This window comes from Vidua chalybeata, chromosome 3 (assembly GCF_026979565.1).
Source record: "Vidua chalybeata isolate OUT-0048 chromosome 3, bVidCha1 merged haplotype, whole genome shotgun sequence".
NCBI classification, from domain to species: Eukaryota; Metazoa; Chordata; class Aves; order Passeriformes; family Viduidae; genus Vidua; species Vidua chalybeata.
In genome coordinates this window covers 21,559,806-21,577,762 of record NC_071532.1, presented here as the reverse complement: position 1 = coordinate 21,577,762, position 17,957 = coordinate 21,559,806, and the positions used below count along the sequence as shown (strand labels likewise).

General features: G+C 43.0%; 1 protein-coding gene across 1 annotated transcript in view; it reads right to left on the bottom strand.

Moving 5' to 3' along the window:
• Positions 1–17,957, bottom strand: part of CAPN8 (calpain 8) — a 29,542-nt gene that overhangs the window by 10,560 nt on the left and 1,025 nt on the right. The window contains 9 exon segments of the mRNA XM_053937858.1: positions 1,659–1,834; positions 2,539–2,699; positions 3,686–3,760; positions 5,099–5,184; positions 5,994–6,077; positions 6,945–7,113; positions 7,393–7,538; positions 8,653–8,771; positions 16,493–16,562. Coding sequence (XP_053793833.1) covers positions 1,659–1,834; positions 2,539–2,699; positions 3,686–3,760; positions 5,099–5,184; positions 5,994–6,077; positions 6,945–7,113; positions 7,393–7,538; positions 8,653–8,771; positions 16,493–16,562 — 1,086 coding nt within the window.

Genomic DNA, 17,957 nt, shown 5'->3' with positions numbered 1-17,957 from the left:
CTAACCAAAACCAGAAAGTTTATTATAGCAGACCCAAACTCCACTAGTCTACTGCTACTGAATATGATGAAAATATAAGCTACCCTCACTAGCAGTCAGCCTGGGGATGATGAGATTATTGTGAGGCAACTATAACAAGTAGCAAGTTTCAATATTTGGCCCTTCCTAAATTCCTAAAGAATTGCTACGCTAACTTGTACCTCCAATATAAGGCACATTTTCCAAAAGCAATGAGTTGTTTTGAGAGCACAGATTCCAGTGAGAGCCAAAGAGAATGTCCTCCCAATTCCCAAAAGAGCTTTTAAAAACATCACCCATACAAGGGGCTTGAGTGGCCCCCTGAGACTTCGGGGTCTATTGTTGCCTATAACTGGCACACTGAAGGGCAGGAGCTGAGTGATGGACACACAGTTGCTCTCAGCAGGCAGCTACAGGACTTTTAAAAGCTCTGCAGGGCAAGTAGACGAACACACATCTTTTCACCTTCTCCTGAAGAGAGTTCTGCTTTAGGTCATCATCTCTGCAGTCCTAACTGGAGCTCCCCAGCTGCAGCAATAGCTGTGATGCCGTAAAACCTACTACAGTGCGTGATCCAAGGGAGCTGGGATCATAGCTGGGTGCCTTCCTGAGATGACTTACCAGCCAGGTTTTTCCAAAAAATTAACATCTTAAAAGTCACTGAAGTGACTTAAGAGTCACCAAGTCTACCCTTCTGTGGGTAAGGCTGCAGAGGACGCAGATGGGATGGAATAGATGTAAAACACAAGGAGTTCTTTACAAGGTCAGTGATGGGAGCAGACAGACATCCATAATGCACAAATTTGGGATGCTGATAGGTGAGGGTACCTGGTACCACAGAGAAGGCAGCTCAGAAGTGTGCTCAGTGAGAGCCATGTGTGCATGCAGGCACTTGGGCACTAGGGAAAACCTTCTGTAATTTCAAGCCATCCCACACAAGATCTATTAGGAAAAGTCAGCCATTCCATTTGCTCCACCTGTGCTGGCTAATGATCTTCATCCAGTTGAGTCTGTACAGCATTTAATTGTTTTTCTTCACATTTGATATTGGTCATGATGATACTGGATGGAAATTTTTACATTTGTTTCTCTCCCCTCACACCACAGAAATTAGAAATTACACTGCAGGTTTTTTCTTTACCTTCTATTTTTAGAAACATGATGAAAATCAGGGAAAACAAAGCCCCAAATTTACTGAATCGGAACAGTAGCATATGGCAGACAATGGATAAAAAAAAGTTTGAAATACAAGGGAGAAATAATAACAAAAAAGAAAGCGACAACTGAGGGCTAATGATAGGCTGTAATCAGAAGCACTTATCTGGAATTGCAAGGCACCCCAAGCCTGCCCCCATTCAGATTTTGTAAAAGAAGATTCTCAATGAGACTGTTACTAAATTACTGGCTCAATAATTTACACTGCCATCCTGTTGAAGTGGGAAAAAACTGAGCCTCAGTTTATCTGAGTCTTCCCATATTATGGAGGTCAGGAAGAAATGAGAGAAGTAATTGAATCATTTTGCAAAATCCAGATCTTATTGAAGTGTAGTGCTGAATGTCAAGATGTAGCACACTGCTAATTTTTTTTTCCAGCTTAACAGGACAAGGAATAACGTCTTAAAATCAGTAACAAATTTTACCTGATAGAGTGAATAACCAATACTAAGCAGACCTTCTCCCATTCTCTTCTGTCTCCTGCGGTTCTTCTGCATCAAGCCCACCAGAATGGTACAGCATGGCTCGTTCAGACTCCCTTCATGGTCATCGTCTGGTTAATCCAACTGGATTTTAAACTGGGGATTGGTCCAGTATGTTGCTAAGAATTCCCAACAGGAGACAAAAAGGAGGAGGCTTTGTCATTGCAATCAAGATGGCTGTCACTAGATCTACAGAGAATATCTCCCTGGAAGGACTTTTGCCTGGAGTTTTTCCAGTTCTTTCCTTTGAGTGTATGGGTTTATGTTTTCACAGCTATGCTGATTATCAACTGGAGCCACGAGAAATCAAAGCACCAGGTATTTCCTGGGACTAATGACCAACAGGGAGGAGCTGATACTGTTAATTCCAGCCAGTCATTTATCTCCAGGAAATGTCCTTGGCTGAGGCTGTTATTGTTGCAAGAGGACCAAATGCCAGACAGACTCTCCAGAGGTCTAACCTGAAAACGAATTGGAAATAACAGTGCCAGTGAACTGTGACACTTTCCTGGCCTACCCAACCCTTCAGAGGATTACTCCAGCCAGTAGCAAAAGCCATGTAAGCAGGAAAAGCAGACAGAGAAAAAAAAAAAATATTGCCACAAATTAACTGCTTGGTGGGCTGGTAATCCCCCACAAAGAAATAAGTGTGAATTAGATCTTCATTTAAACTCACAGGCTTTTGCTTACTGTCTAAACCCCACAGATATTGTTGCACCTCCAAGCTCTTTTTTTTCCCCACCAAAGCCTCCTCCAGTTCACAAGCAGTTTTTGAATGTTTTGTTTGGGATTTCACCAAAGGCCCATTTGGTTGTGTTCTTACCTTGGTAGTTCTGGCAGCCCCCAGCAGATGAACCCCGTCTCCACTGTCCATTAAACAGGGTCAGGTCCCATTTGTTGACCTTGTTGCTTGGTAATGTGTCAGGAGTCAAATTGCAGATCTCAAGGCGGGTGAACTGTCTTTGGAAATCTGAAAATGCCATCCTGGCACACAAAGAGACAGGTTAGTCCATCAGCCTGCAACAGATGAGGTGGCTGAGGCTGGACACCTCTCCCAACGGGTGTTGCAGAGCTGTCCAAAGCTGCATTTAATTGAATTCTGAAACTTGGAACTGGCTTTTGGGAAACAAAATTGCCCACTGCCTGAATGAGCTGTACCTTCTGGAGACAGCCTCTGTCAATGGCTGTTACACATTTTGGTCTCAGTCAAACCATTTTCTGTCATCCCCAGCTGTGGGCAATCCCTCATGGATCATGCTTCATAAAAAAATTCACTGGAACTGGTGAAACAGTATGTGTGAGGAGAGCCCATTTAGAGGGAATAAGAGCTGGCCCTTGTGAAAGCATAACTGTAGGAAAAGAGTCTCAGTTTGGTGTTTTTTACTTCATTCCTATCACTGATGTTTGTTTTTACCATTCCTGGTAGGTTTGTATGAGTGACAGACCTTGATTGCTCCATGCTGCTGGCAGAGGTCTGCTCTCATTTCCTAGTGCCTGATGGCCCATGCAGCTGATTGCACTGGAGGACAGTGGCCGTTTATCTTTCCAGGCTAGGACAGAGTGACATCAGTTCAGCACTGATCCATATATAATCAGATCAGGGTTAGGACAGGCTTTCTATTAGGTCTGAGTAAACAGACTCTTCCCAAGCTGGTAAGCTGAATTTTTTTCATTAGTGTGTAGTGTTTAGGCAAAAAAACAAACCTCAAAATGTAGAGCAGCTGAGGTTCATTCTTGCCACCTCATTAATTTTATTACCATCTGGTCTCTATATTTTGGATTAGTGCCAAGTTATGCAAGCTCTAATAAAAGGTACTATTTGAATAGGAAGGGAGATAAATAAGAGGCTAACAATGCATGCATGTCATTATTAACCCCCTCAGTGCTGGTAGTTTTTCTTCATCCAATTGAACGGACTGCTTAAAACACATAAAATGTCCAAAAGAGTAATCTAAATGAACAATTCTCACCAAAATTCTCCATCATCTACTTGCTTATCCAGAGCCTGTTTTTGTTTAGGATCAACATAATTCCACTCAGGAGCACTGCAGACAAAGCACAAAAGCACAATGTTCAGCTGTTGCATTTTATTCTACAGTGAGATCTGAGTTAGATTCTATCTAGATAAAGGAGTATATATTTCTTCAACAAATAGATCTTGTGCCCCTCCAAATGACAGCACACACTGCAACCTGACTGTGCTAGGCTGGAATTAGACTGCAACAGTATTTGCAACAAATAAGCCTTGAATTGAATCTCCCCTGCCAGGTGCCAGAAGGTACAAACAGACTGTCTGGATTAGGAAATTCACATTCTGAAAGTCAGTCAGAGCTCCTGCATTTTAAGATTTATTGGGGTGCCTGATACCCTCCCTGGGGAAATGATACCACCTTCATTGTTGGGGATCATGAAGGAACAGGAAAGCAAAAAGGTGAAATCAGAAAATTTACTGCAGAAAACAGCGTTGCTCCCTTGCCATTCTGGTATTAATGTGCTCAGGGTGGATTCTGCTCTGATCTGCTCCCATGTGACAATGCAGTGCTGAACCTGCCTCAGCAAGGTTGTCCCATGGTAAAACAGGTGTGACAAAAACAGGATATGGCATATGTGTGTGCATGAGGCACCTTACCTGGGGGCTGAGCAAAGCAGCTCTGATAAAAGTAAAATTAATTGTAATGTTATCTCTATCCTTGATTATGATACATCAGCACCCAGGCTGCAATCAGGCAGGACGGGAAACTGAAATCTCAAAGTGCTGCATGAAAAAATATATTGTGGCCCAAATTACAGTAAAATTTATGCCATTCTAAATATAAAAATAAAAGAGGTGTTGTCACTACCACACGCCCAAGACAGTTGAAGCCCAGACAGTTTCTGAGAGGTTTTGAAACTTTTGTGTCCTTATCTTAGTCAGCCTCCCAACTTTTTCAAGATTCTCAGATAGGTACCAAATTCTGGTGTGATTTAGAGCTGAGCAACCTCAGAGTCAAAGCAGAGGTATAATCGTTTACCCCTGCTTTAACTCCCAGGAACAGGACTGGTTTGTATATTTTACTTAGGTCCTGGAACCACTGGTAGGATCAATTTGAGAAAAATTGTCTTGCACAATGTCGTGGATGTGGCTTGCATTGGGCTGCTCAGAGTCAAACCAAGGGCTGTTGTCTCTGATGAGAAAGCTCCGCCTGAGGCAGGTATTAATGCCTGCTGGAAAGATTGGATCAATATCCAACCTTGGTAATAAATTAATAGTGTTTTATTCCAACTGATTTAGTATCTCTCCTAAATACACTTTGTGATTGGATTAACTCTATTGTCCCAATTTAATTTTTAATAGAGTCCAAAATACACTGAAGAGAGAGAAGCAGGGGCACATAAAAACCTACATATCACTCCAAGATCCAGTCCATTCTACTTCACCCCAGGGATTCCTAAGCCTCACTAGTTTCTCTGGCCGTCCTTGGTAATATACCTAAAAGATCCACAACAAACAGAGCCTGAGCACTTCCATCATTCCAATCATCAAAGGGCAATTGCTTTTCAGATAGGATAAAACATGATTTGTACTTGAGTGATGCAGTCCATTACAATTTGCAATAGTTAAAAGACACCTAGATGCCTTCCACTCTTATTTTACATTATCCTCTGCCACCAAGTGAGCCATTAGCTGCAGCACTCACCATTTCATATAATGACAGCAACCTGCAAGGAAAATCATCAGCTACAAACCAACAAAATATCTACATCCTCAAAAGCAGGGAACATTGCACAGCACAGCAAAGTTGGAAGGAGGTTATCTGGCATGGATATCTGTGTAATGATTTCGGCTTCAGAGGAGCAGGAATACCTGGGGCTCGCTCTGAAGATGAGACTCACAGAAGAGTTCATCAAAGAGGCTTTTACTTTTTTCCCATCAGCTCTGACTGGGAAAGTGCTCGCTCCCACCTCACACAACATAAACACGTGGGGAATGGCTGCCTCCTCTCCTGCTCCTCCTTTCTGTACCCTGAATTTTGGTATCAGCTTGGCCCACCTTCACACTTTGTACCCCAGCCTGTTGGTACCATACAAGTGGCAGACTGTACAGTGTGCTCCACACCACTACCTGTGCAGAGCTTCTGACCTGGCTGAGTGCTACAGGTACTTCCTTTTTCTGTATGAACATATATAAGTTAGGAACATTTTTATGGTCAGTCACTGAAAGACATGAGAAAGTTGAAGGCACTGCAGTGTTGCAACCCCAAGCTGGTTTGCCTGATGGCCTCAGAGGGGCTGGCTTACCTCTTCTGCTCCAGTGATAGAGTAAGCATGTCCTTTTACCAGCTTCAGACTTGTGATTGCTTCTATTTCAGCTGTAGCAGTTATCTGGAACAATAAAAGTACGCACATTTATGATTATATATTGTGTATGAACTGAGCTTTCATAAGCAAATTAATATGGGGGAAGATATCCAAAGTGGTGTGCACAATGAATACCAATATCCTTGATGCAAAGTATATTAAATTAGGTGAGAGCCACAGCAAAAACTGTAGTTCCATGTCCCTTAATATGTAGTCCAAGCACAGAAGAAATTCCAGAATGTACAATGAAATCTAAATCCAATTCCCAGCTCAGGTGACAGAGCCAGTCACCTGCAAAGACATGTTCACATGAACTTAGCTCTAGCCTGTCTCAGACGAGATCCAGTATATCAAAACTGGAACTCTGGTAATTCTGTAAGCCACAATGCAAACAAGTAAATGAAACAGGACGTGAGAGGTGTGAAGTTTTCAAAACATGTTCAAACATCATCTGTAACTCAAGAGTGTTTGTATTATAGGTATCAGTAATCTTTAGGACTGAAAACCAAAGCCAGAATCAGACTACAGGCGACAACAAAGTGTCTCGGTGAGTTTCTGTGTGGAAGTCAAGTGTCTGGAGCTGAAATTACACAAAATTTGAATGAGAAATGATATTCAGAGAATGGAGTTCCTGAAGACCATCAGGCTGTTCACAGTTCTAAGTATTACCACATGCTGTCATGTAAATAGGGAGACATGATGAGCATTGGTTATCTAGAACCTTGTCCAAATTTTTTCATACTGAAATCAGTAAAGATATCACATTAATTCAATTTGCTCTTGTATCAGACATTCCTACCTATATCTTATATTGGTCTGGGCTTTTGTCACAGTATGGGCCAGAACCCTGAGAAGAGGAGAAAGGAGAGAAAAGCCTTGTCAGTCTCTTACATTGATGGAGCAGCCAAGCAGTGACCCAGCTCTCAGGGCCTTCTGGATGATTTGGTAGAGGTTTGAAGGAGCCCTCCGCAGCTCATAGGACTCAGAGATGCCTCCAGTAAAATCTTCAAAGCCCTCCACAGTGAAGCCTCCTGCTAGAGCTTCATAAGAGCCATTCAACCTGAGGGGGAAAGGATAAGAGCTATACAAGGGTCCATCTCCACCTGCAAGCACAAGGTACCACAGAAAGAAGGGTTTATCATTTAGTATCTCTTAATTTTCTTGGTCATCAATGTGACCTGGGGCAAGACAATTCAAGTCCCTTGAAATACAGTTGGCAACACCCTTTATGGACCCAGAGGGAACTGTAGATGCTGGGTGGGAGGGAGGCTGCCTTAGAATGAAGAATGTTGTGACTGACATCCCTGGTCTGGGCCACCACCAGACACACAGCTCCCACCCAGCCCCGTAGTTGGCGTAGACCTTCTCCAGCAGCGCGCTTCAGAACTCATTGCCTTCCTCCGAGGGCACGAAGACCAGCTTCCCGTTCTTGGTGGGCAGCCTGTCATCCACCATCACATCCACCCACTCCCCATACTGCCAGAACTGAGGGAAGGAAGAAAGGAAAAGATGATGGAGGCTGGTGTGCCCAAATCAGCTCCATGCTACCGTCCTCCTACCCCTTCACCTGTCATCACTTCCCCCTGCATAAGCCACTGTAGGGTTACTCCCGTGCTCAATCCTTCTCCTTTGTACTAAAGACAAACTCCTCCCAGCTACATGGTTCGTTCAGCAGGCTTCTTAATGCTATATAACATTTTGCTGATAGCAAATATCAACAGCATCCTGTTGTACATAGCATCTAAAACATTGTCTGAACATGTAAACTGAGTTTACATGGTGGACAGCCCAGAAAGCCAGCATGGAGATAGGATGTGCTGAACTATCTCAAGGCTCAAACCTTAAGGGGAAAAAAAACCCAATATGCCTGTAAAAATGCCTGTAAAGAGAGATCATCTAAAGGGGAAGTGCTCAATAGTGCTGATCACTTCTGCAAATACTAGGAAATGTGAGAAACACTGCTAGTGCTAAATTTTGGCCTCAAAGCTAGAAATGTTTACTCCAGGATTTACTGTGTTCCTGAAAAGAGAGATGATAATTCACACTGTAACACTCAAAGGTGAGCTGGTGGAAGGGCTAGGTATATGTTCTAAAACTTCTGTCCTCACCAGAACAGCTCCTTTAGCAGGATGAATCTACATTGTTCCCACCTGAGCCTAACCTCCAGTCAAAGCAGGTTGGCTAAATCCCAACACTCTGGCTCCGCAGGCAAGGAAATAAAGACAAAGCAGGGAGGGAAAGGGAGGAAGCAGAAGGAACCACACCAACTTGCATTCACTCTCAATAGCTGGCAGCAACAGAGCTTGGTTTGAGCTCATGCAGCCTGATGGCTCAGCTCAGTTTACAAAATCTGCGTAACTCTCCAGAGCCCCATCTGTAAGACAGCAGAACCTCACCAGTGAGCAGGTCTCATTCAACATTATTTAACTCTGTTCTTATTTTCTTTCTCTCTCCCCATCAATTTCATGTACACACTGTAACTGTTGATTATTTCACGTGCTCCAAAAAAGCAAAACAAAAACCCACAGAAGAAAAAGCTGCTTCTTATTAAATACTAGCATTTTCCTTTTATAGTCTCAATCCCTTGATCACAGTGTACCTGGAAATGAAAGATTCCAGCATAGTCCTTCTGGAAACTCTGAGCCTTTGGAATAATACAGAACAGAATATCTGGATTCAAAGTGAGCGATGCAATGGCAGCTAGGAGCCAGCAATCACCTAAAACCACACATTACAAGGCAGAAAAGTTCATTAATAACTCCATTAAGTCACACTCTCACCAGCAGTAAAAGCTATGCCAGACTCAGTCTTGGTTCAGCAATCCATTCTTGTTCTGTTATTTCTCTCTTTTGCTCATTTTCCACTCACCCAAACCACACAGGTATCCTGGGGCCTCTGGGGCTGACCATGGTAGTAATTTCAATGGTCCAATTTGTGCTTTGATTTTGTAATGAAGCTGTGAAAACAGGCTGCTTCACCTAAGCTTATCAATGCCCTCAGGAGATCAAGAACACAGCCAGAAGGAGAAGGCATTTGAGGTATGTGGTTTGCAAAGTGGCTGGGCAGGACAGAGTTAATGACCTGTGGTACTTTAAGTAGACTCAAGCCACCACATCTGGGCCAGACAAGGGCTCAGGAGATGTCCAGTAGAGGGCAAAAGCTCTGGGTTAATAGAAGGATGGTGGGACTTCCATTCCGATCTTTTGGAGAAGATTCCGTGGATAGCTGGAATATCTGTGGGTCTATTCCTCCTCAGCCCTTTCTTTGAAGGTCTGAACTTGAACTTAGAGCTATTGCCAGCGATTTGCCCAGCAGTCTAATGGAAGATGAAGTCTCCTGGGATCTCTGGGAGGAGGTGAGTCCTTTCTTTAGCCCATTCCTTATTCTGGAAAGGCTGGGCTTGCCCAGCCCTCCCTGGAGGCTGTGTGCCTTGCAGCTGGAGCTGTTTGCTGGGTTGGTTACCTGTTTATTGAGGATTGGAGGCTGAGTAAGCAGAAGCCTCTGTCACAACCAAAGGTGGTGCCCCTGGGAAACACGGTGACTCGTCATGTTTGCACACTGCAAACAGCAGGAGGAACATCTGTGATTCTGCTTTATTTCTGAGGTGTGCAGAAAGCCTAGCAAAAAAAAAAAAAAAAAACTGCTCTGAAGGTACTAACATTTTCCTGGTTTCCTGAGGATCATCTGTGCCAAGACATAGTTCTTTTGGCAGGTGCATATTCTGCAGAAGGAATTGCCATCACAGCTCTTGCTTCAGAGGAAATAAGCGAATTGAGAAACCAAGGAAAGGGTTTAATCTGCAGCAAGACTGAACATCCTAGAGCAGCAGTTAACTCTTTATATTGACTTGGGATTTATGATTTAATACCATGGTGAATACAAGTGTAAAAGTAGGATGAAGGGACTTGCCAGGTGCTATCTGCTTCCTGTACCCCACAGGGAGGTACCCAGATGGCTCCAATGAGCTGCTTTGAGAAACCTCTGTAAAGGAGTGTCCCCTGGTGTAACCACCTGAGCTGGCTGATCACACTATGGGTCCAAACCCATGATATGCAATATGAAATATTTCTACCTGTTGTGACAGTTCAGGCCTTTCTAAAGAGGAGGGAAAATCCATTCTTAGTATGTGAGGTGCTGCTTGAGTCTTCCCCCAGGATTCTCTGCCTTATCTTGGCTGCCACATTCAGAGAAGAGCATTCAAGCTGGAAGGGGGCAGACAAATGGTTGGATTGCCTGCTTCTCCCCCATGCACCTGCATTTTTTTATGAGAAGAGGTTAAAAAAATTTGTTGTGCTCATCCTATAGAAGTGAAATTTGAAGAGGAAGTGTGAGGCAGGTTAAATGCTACTTTGCAAAAAAGCTGTTTGAAGCAAGGGCTCTTAGTTGAAAGATAATATTTCCTTTGCAGAGGAGGAGATAAAATAAAAGGATTGTGACATGTTTAAAGTGGAAATAGGGAAAAGTTGATGCTCTGCATATAGAAAAGAAAGTCCAGAAGCCTCAGAACATCTATGAGCAAAAACCTTCTCAAGAAGAGATCAACTTGCTGGCCTGTAAGTTTCCTCCCAGCCTTAGGTACTTACGTATAAAATAAGCAAAATTATAAGAGCACAAGGTCTGAGGAAAAAAAGGCTTTAAGAACATTCTCTCCCAAGGAAATGTAGATGCAGGAAAAAATGAGACTGAGAACACTCAGATCTGCTTTGTAGCTCTTTCTTCGAGGCTTTCCTTGGTACAGCATATGCCTTAAGCTGTTAAAATTTCTGTTTTCCTTGAAGAAGTAGAAATAATGGTGATAAGTCTAGGGACTGGATTTTCAGAGGAGGAAGATAAAAAGCCATATCAAGTCAGAACTGAAATCCTCATTTTTTCTGATGCTCTGGCTATCCCCAGCATGCTGTGAAGTGCAGAAGATTATTTCTGAGAAGGTGACAATGTGGATGTCTCTAGTGATCCTGTTGTGTCCCTCCACCCTGTGAGACCAGAGAAGGCCTGCAGCAGTGACAAACTGGTGCTCTCCCAATGTGCAACATCTGGAACAGTTTCCTCTAAAATCTTGGCCAGGATTTTAAAGCCAACGAGTGAGAAACTAATCCAGGTTTTGCTGAGGATGGTGTATGTTGGATGAACAGTTAGGCAGAAGATTTGGTGAAATGAGGGGGGTTTCCTTAAATATATTGTTTACTTCCCTCCTCAGAACGAAACAATTTCAGAATCTCAGCGCAGAGGATGCCAAATGCAGTGTGAAATCCTTCAAGGCACCTTTCTTACAGCATGAATTAATTTCTTAGCACTTGGGAGAGTGAGCAGCCTTGGTGCTGCTGCCTGCCTCCGACACACCAATGCAGTCTGACCTCCCAGGGAAGCATTTCAGGGCATTCCTGCTCGAAGCACGCCTGGGAAGAACAGTGTTGGAAGAATTGGACTTGGCCTTAAAAGCAGCCATGCCTCCCTAGAGCACTGCAGAGTCCCATCTCCGAACCTTACTTTCTGGGGCCTAATATCTTTGACTAAGCTTGTGCCAACCAAAAGGAACCAGCTGGGAATTGGTTAGTAACTTGATAAAAATGGAAGTGTGTCTGAATGTAGATGGTTTGGGGCATCTTTGGGTAGCAGAGATGCACGACATTCAGGCTCCTGTGATATTTACTTTCAGAGGATGTAGGAATCTGTCCATATCAAGGAGCTTCCATGACAGGGCCCAAACTGTGCAATTGGCCTCTTACCTTCTTGTTACACCATAGTGGGATCCTGACTTATTAATAAGCCTTCTCAGCCCTACTGGATAATATATGACTAGTTCTAGAAGAGTACAAATTGGCACTTCCTGTTCCCTTTTTCAAAGTTCAACACCATTTTGCCAGTAGCAAGTTTCACAGTTTAGTTTGTGGTTGTGCCTACAGGACAGAACAAGAGCACAAGCTCCCCAGAAAGGCACCTTATGTAGGGCTCTCAGACTTGTTCTGGTTCAGCTGTAGGTTATAAGTAATCTTTCACACTGTGAGGAAACTATTTCATTTCATTCCAAAAAAGGGAATTTTTTGAGGGAGAGAAAAAGAGGCCAACTGACCAATTAATTAGAATGTATTTCAAATAGGCTCACAGTCAGAAAAATGACAATATCAAAAAGCATTTCTGCTCACCATATGGGTTTAGAGTTGTAGCATTATAGCTTATAAAAATAACATTTATAACTTGTTATAAAAATAACATTAAAAAAATAATCCTTCTCAATATTAGCCCTGCAATCACTTATGGACACATATCACTGCTTCTGTTCAGTGTCATATTTCATGAACAAAAGTTTCAGACCAATGCCAATTACAGTGTTTACTGCTGCTGCAGAATGTCCTATAAAGAAGCCAGCTTGATTTCTGGATCTGAAATCCTTTGAAATGGTTGTAAAGTAAAATATTAATTGGTTTTTTTTTTTTAAATTTAAGCAATCCTGACCTTGAGTTTGTGGTGGAAAAATGAAGCTTAGCTGTGCCTATCTCCTGTATATATATATATATATATATATATATATATATATATATATATATATATATACACACACACAGAGACATGTGTGATCTTGGAGAACTACTTTGACTGTTAGTGCACTTGAAATAGAATCCCTTGCTGCTCACAGATGTCCTGAGTTGGCTCGTGTTCTCAGTGCTACCCAGGCAGCCCCTGGTTTACAGAGATAATCAAATTGCTGCAGCGAATAACGAATCCTTGGTGACCTGGCAGCTCAGCGACTCCTCCGTATTGATGATGTTTACCCAAGCATGCTCCACTTGCAGAGGCCATAAAATAGATGAGAAATTTGATTCATTTCAGTTGCTCCAGAGCTGTGCTCACTTTCTGCTTAGCTACCATCAAAGTGTATAGACACAAAGCATCTAAACTCTCCTTTGACCTAGAGATGGTGATTTTCAGCCAAAAGTCCAAGTATCTGCTGCCAGGATGCAACTGGACAGCACAGAGGCATTTCTGTCCTGAGTCTGTTCTGGCTTGTTGCTGTTTCAGCAATGCCTGGTGTTCAGAAAGGATCCAAAAACAATGCTGTGGCTTCCTGGATTGCCAAGCAGCTCTGACTCTCAGCTTTAGTCTCTGCTGGAAGCCCTTGTTCAGAGCTTGTAGTACCTGCGGCATCACACCAGACAACAAGGAAGCACTGACCCACTAGTTTATAATTTATGGCAGTGCAGGTTGCCTCTGCTTTGAGAGTTCTAAAGACTTTCTTAGGTTTTCTCTGGAAATTAATTTTGTGCTGCAGCTGTATACAAAAAGGCAAAGAAGAATCCAGCAAAGGAACAGGCTTTCTTCTCCTTGGGGTCTCCAAGTTGTTAGTGAATGTATTTTTAATATCAATGGGAAATATTTGCTAGAACCAGGATCTCCAAAATCCTTGAGCCCATGGGATTGAATGTCAGAAGGGCCATGTATTAATGTTTACAGCAAAATAAGTGAACAAGCCCAGTACTATTAAGTTCTCTCCTGCCTACAACCACTTCAAAGGCTCCCTCAACAGACATCAGATCTATCTCAAAGCTGTCAGGCTTTGGTTTATTCTCCAGGATACCTCTAATCTCCCCAAATCTGCCTGTAGGACAAGGCATGCACAAAGCCCATGTGGGGCGGGCTCCTGGGCTGGTGTGAACTGGTGCATTTGCCTTGGCTTCAGGGAGCTCCTCCAGCTGCCAGCCCAGGCCCAGGGAGCTGCCGTGCCCGGAGTGGCCTCTGGGCGTTCAGAACAAAAGGCAACTCATGAATATAAATAGTGTGGATCTGGAAAGCTAATATTAAACGGAGGGGGTTTCAGTATGTTTTATATTAATAAAATTAAATTTATGCCACTCACTTCTTAAGAACTTTTGCAAACAGTCCTCGAGTTACCTTATTTGGATAGCAGCAAGAAAACTTCATAAGTCACCTTTGATAACTAAGACTATGTGACTACATTTCAAGTTGTTACTAGGCTATCAAAAAGGTCTGGTTCAAAGAACTTTTAAAACATTTCAAGACTTTCAAGTTCCCACCGAACTTCCCAAGCTGATATTCATCTAGCTTACGCTGTTGACAAAGAACTAAGTTTAATGGAGTGAGACCAACTCTGGGTTTTCTTGTTCCTTTTGTTCACATAAACCCAGACCTGCAGTGTTATTTTTAAAAGAAAAGAAACATGTCAGAGAATATTATTAAAAATAGGCTCTATTTCTCTAAAGGATATGTTACCCGGTCACATACGTGGCTTATGTAAATATGTAATCAGAGTCTGTTTCAATAGAAGTGTTTTACATGATGGTTTTAGTAACAAGGACTTTGATATTCAAGGTATTGGATCAAACATCAAAAAAAGCTTAGTATGCCTCAGAGATGTAAAGCAAATACCTGAAGGCTAGAAGGCAAGTCCCATGCCTGCAGTTTATTTTTGTGAAGGGTCAGTGTGTGTAGAAGCAATTGTAAACAGCCTTGCAGAAACAAATACATTATTTTCTCTCTCTCTCTCTTTTTTTTTTTTTTTTTTTTTTTTTTTTTTTTTTTTTTTTTTTTTTTTTGCGTGTGTGTGAGAGAGAGAGAGAGAAAAAGAAGTTCCTAATATCTAGGTTTGGGATAGTTTTCAGGACCTTTGGATTCCTACCCACTAAAAGATGTCTTGGGAAAACCCAGAGCAAGTCACTATCCCCAGATTCACAGGAGGTTTTGAGGTCCAGTTCTGCTGTTACCACCATGTGATAGATTTTGGCACTGATCCCTAAGGAAAGCCCATTTAGCACAAGGGACTGGGACTCCACAGAAACATTCAGCAGGTGACAGGAACACAAAAGGGCTCAGGGTATTTGTATTCAGTTTCTAGGCTAAACACAAATAATGAACTGGCCTCTTCTAGTTTAAGAACAGAAATATTTTTCAGTCTCATAGCTTGTAAACTGTCTGGGGAAATGAGGTTTTACTTCAGGTGTATGTTCTTAATTTCTTTTTTTATGCCATTATAGAAACTTTCCAAATAGGAGGTGACAAGAAATGTCACTTTTACTACTTTTTTGAGCCATTCTCCTGAAATACAGTTAAGTGATTTCCCCATACTCTGTTTTAGCATCCACCAAATAAATATCCTGGAGCAAGTATATGATTGGGCATCTTTTTTTTAGCATTTGAAGCACAAGCCCACACACCAGGGAATTTTTTAGCAAGTGCTTTAATAGCACTGTGTTTACAAGAGCAGCGCTGGTGTTATTTATCGCCAACGACTTGCAGAAATTGTTTCAATCTCATTTGCACAATGGATGTGCTGGAAGACCAGCGAGGTCAGGAGTACTGCAGTTAGCAGCACAGGAGGGAGAAAGGCTGATTTCTCTGTGTCTAATCTATCAAATTCTCATTACAAGAGTTTCAGCCTTCTCGCCTCTCTATGCAGTCAAGGGTTTGCTGCTGCTGTCCTCTGCAGCTGGATCTTATCAGTGAGGCAGGCAGGGAAGGTAGCTGCTGCAGCAGCTCCTCTGAGGGGGAATAAAGTCCCCTTACAGCTCCCTTCTGGCCACTTGCACAGCAGCTCTGTTTAGCCAAAGGCAAGCACTGCAGAAAAATGGGTAAGGAAGGTTTTTTATGATGGGAGAGGATGAGTGCTGCCTGAGAGATACTTGCTCTACATCAGGCCCTGATTCAGGGAGCTGAGCAGCACTGCCTTTTTTGTCTGTGTGGCTGGTTCCTGGTTGCTCCTGTCCCTGCTCACAGCTCTGCATGAATGCAGTTCAAGCAGAAAGGAGGGTTCAGCATAAAGGGTTTGGAACAATCTGTTTGCTGTGGATGGTATTACCAAGTTTACATTCTCTGTTCATTTCTTTCTGACGTGGTTCTTGTTTCTAACTCATACTTGGACCATCCTGCTTTACACAAAATGGCACATCACAGACCCACTCCCTCTACTAAACCAGCTCCTGCTCAGTTCCTTGGTTCTTGCGTATTTGTTTTATGTGAAACTGAGGCAGGAACTTGATCTGCCTCCCAGATAAAAGCACCCAAGGACTAGGCTACAGCAGAAAACCTCCCTGGTGTCCCTTGTCCCCTGAGTCTTTGGAGCTGCTTTTGCTGGCATGGGCACAAATCCTACTCTCTTGCCTCAGGGCAAGTGCTCCCATTATAAGACTGGCATCCACCTCTGTCTTAAGAGGTCAAAAGCAAATCAGTTTTCTGTTCCACATAATTACTGCCTTCCTTCAGGAGACAGTTTAGTGTCTTCCAATTTTGACATAGCTCTTATAAGCTATACCCACATATACCCTGTCTCAGGCAGCACTGCTGGTATGCGAGTCCTCTTCTTGGGTGTCTGTCCCTCCATACTATGTCTGTGAGATAGCCAATAAAATGGTTTATGTATCAGGAGTTTTTAAATGACGCTTCATTTCTTTTTCTTCTTCTAAAGTGAAATTCAGAAGCACTATACATACCCAGCTCTCCTTGGCAGACATCTGTTCGGGTAGCTCCTCCAATTATAAACTGAGGGTTGGCACATAACTCCTGAAAAGACACCATTTCAAAGTTTGCATCACCCTTTCTGATCTGAAAAGTTCCCTTTTCTTGTTCCTTGTTTCAATATTCAGAAACTATTAAACACTTTGAACAGGTCTTTAAAAAGATACCCTTTCTCCTCTGTCTGATTAACAAGGTCCCAGGACAAAATTTCTTTTTTAAATTGAGGGCTACATGTATTTTTGAGGCAAATCCTGATGCCCTTTGCTACTAGGCACTGTTACTGTTACTACTGAGAATTTCTGATATAGTGGAGCCAGAGGTGAAAATTCACCTCAGCGTTTACATCTTATTTCATCTTGCTGAGACTTTGGTTCAAGCAGCACAAATGAGTTTGTGACTCTAGCTACTGCCTGTGCCACTGGAACTGTGCTGACTTTCCAGTGCCAACAGTGTGCAAGAGGATGTTCCTTCACCCTGACCCTGCTTCCTGGGAGGCCAGCCACACAAATGGTTTTATTAGCAACAACACCCCTTTCTTCCTGGCCCTTTGGGGCCAGCCAAGTGGGTTATGGCAATGACTGTCATTCCTATCCCAACTCTGAGCTCTCCAACAACTCATGGCCTATATTAGGAAGTCATTATAGAGACAAAAGCCTCTTCTGTTTTTCTGAGAATTTTCCATGAGCTTCTGGATGGCAGCAAGGAGCAGTTTATAGGAAACCTAACTTGGTAAGCAGAGTTGAAGACAGTTTAGGCAGTCACTGGCTCTTCTCAAGAGCAGCAGTTGTCAGCTCTGAGCATCCCATGGAGAGACAGAGACAACCCAGGACTTCTTGTGTATGATGGAGAGCCAGTTTATGAATCTTCCCTCCAATAGGAATCATCTCAGCTATATCCTTCTGCTTCTGTCCAGGAGAGGAGTCCAGCAGTAGGTTACCCACCACACAGAAGGTTTTGTGTAATTTTTTCTCTTCTTCTTTCAAGGTGCTGCACCTGGTGTCAGTCAGCTGCATATGACTTATTACTCACCCAGACACCTGCCATTCCTGAGCCACTCCCAAGTGCCACATGCACCTTTCACACAGCTGAGTTTCCCCTCAGGGGTCCCACAGGCTGGTCTCTGGCAGGCAGGGCTGGGACATTTAACCCTGTTGGATCTCAGCCCTCAGTTATTCCTTACCCTGCTATGCTTGTGGCTGCACCTCTGCCTGCAGCAGGCTCAACATTGTTCTTGTATGAGAAACCCAAGGCTAATTTAATGAGTTTTCTAAGGCTGATCTTCCCCAAGGACAGGAAAAGCCAAGAAACACATCCATGGTATTTCTTGAGGTAACATCCAGTGCCAGAGTGAGATGCTGATGGATAAGTGGGGTTGCCAAGGTTATTAAACCTGGAGTTACTAAACCTGCAAGTTTCTGTTTCTCAGTTTTCAGGTGAAAA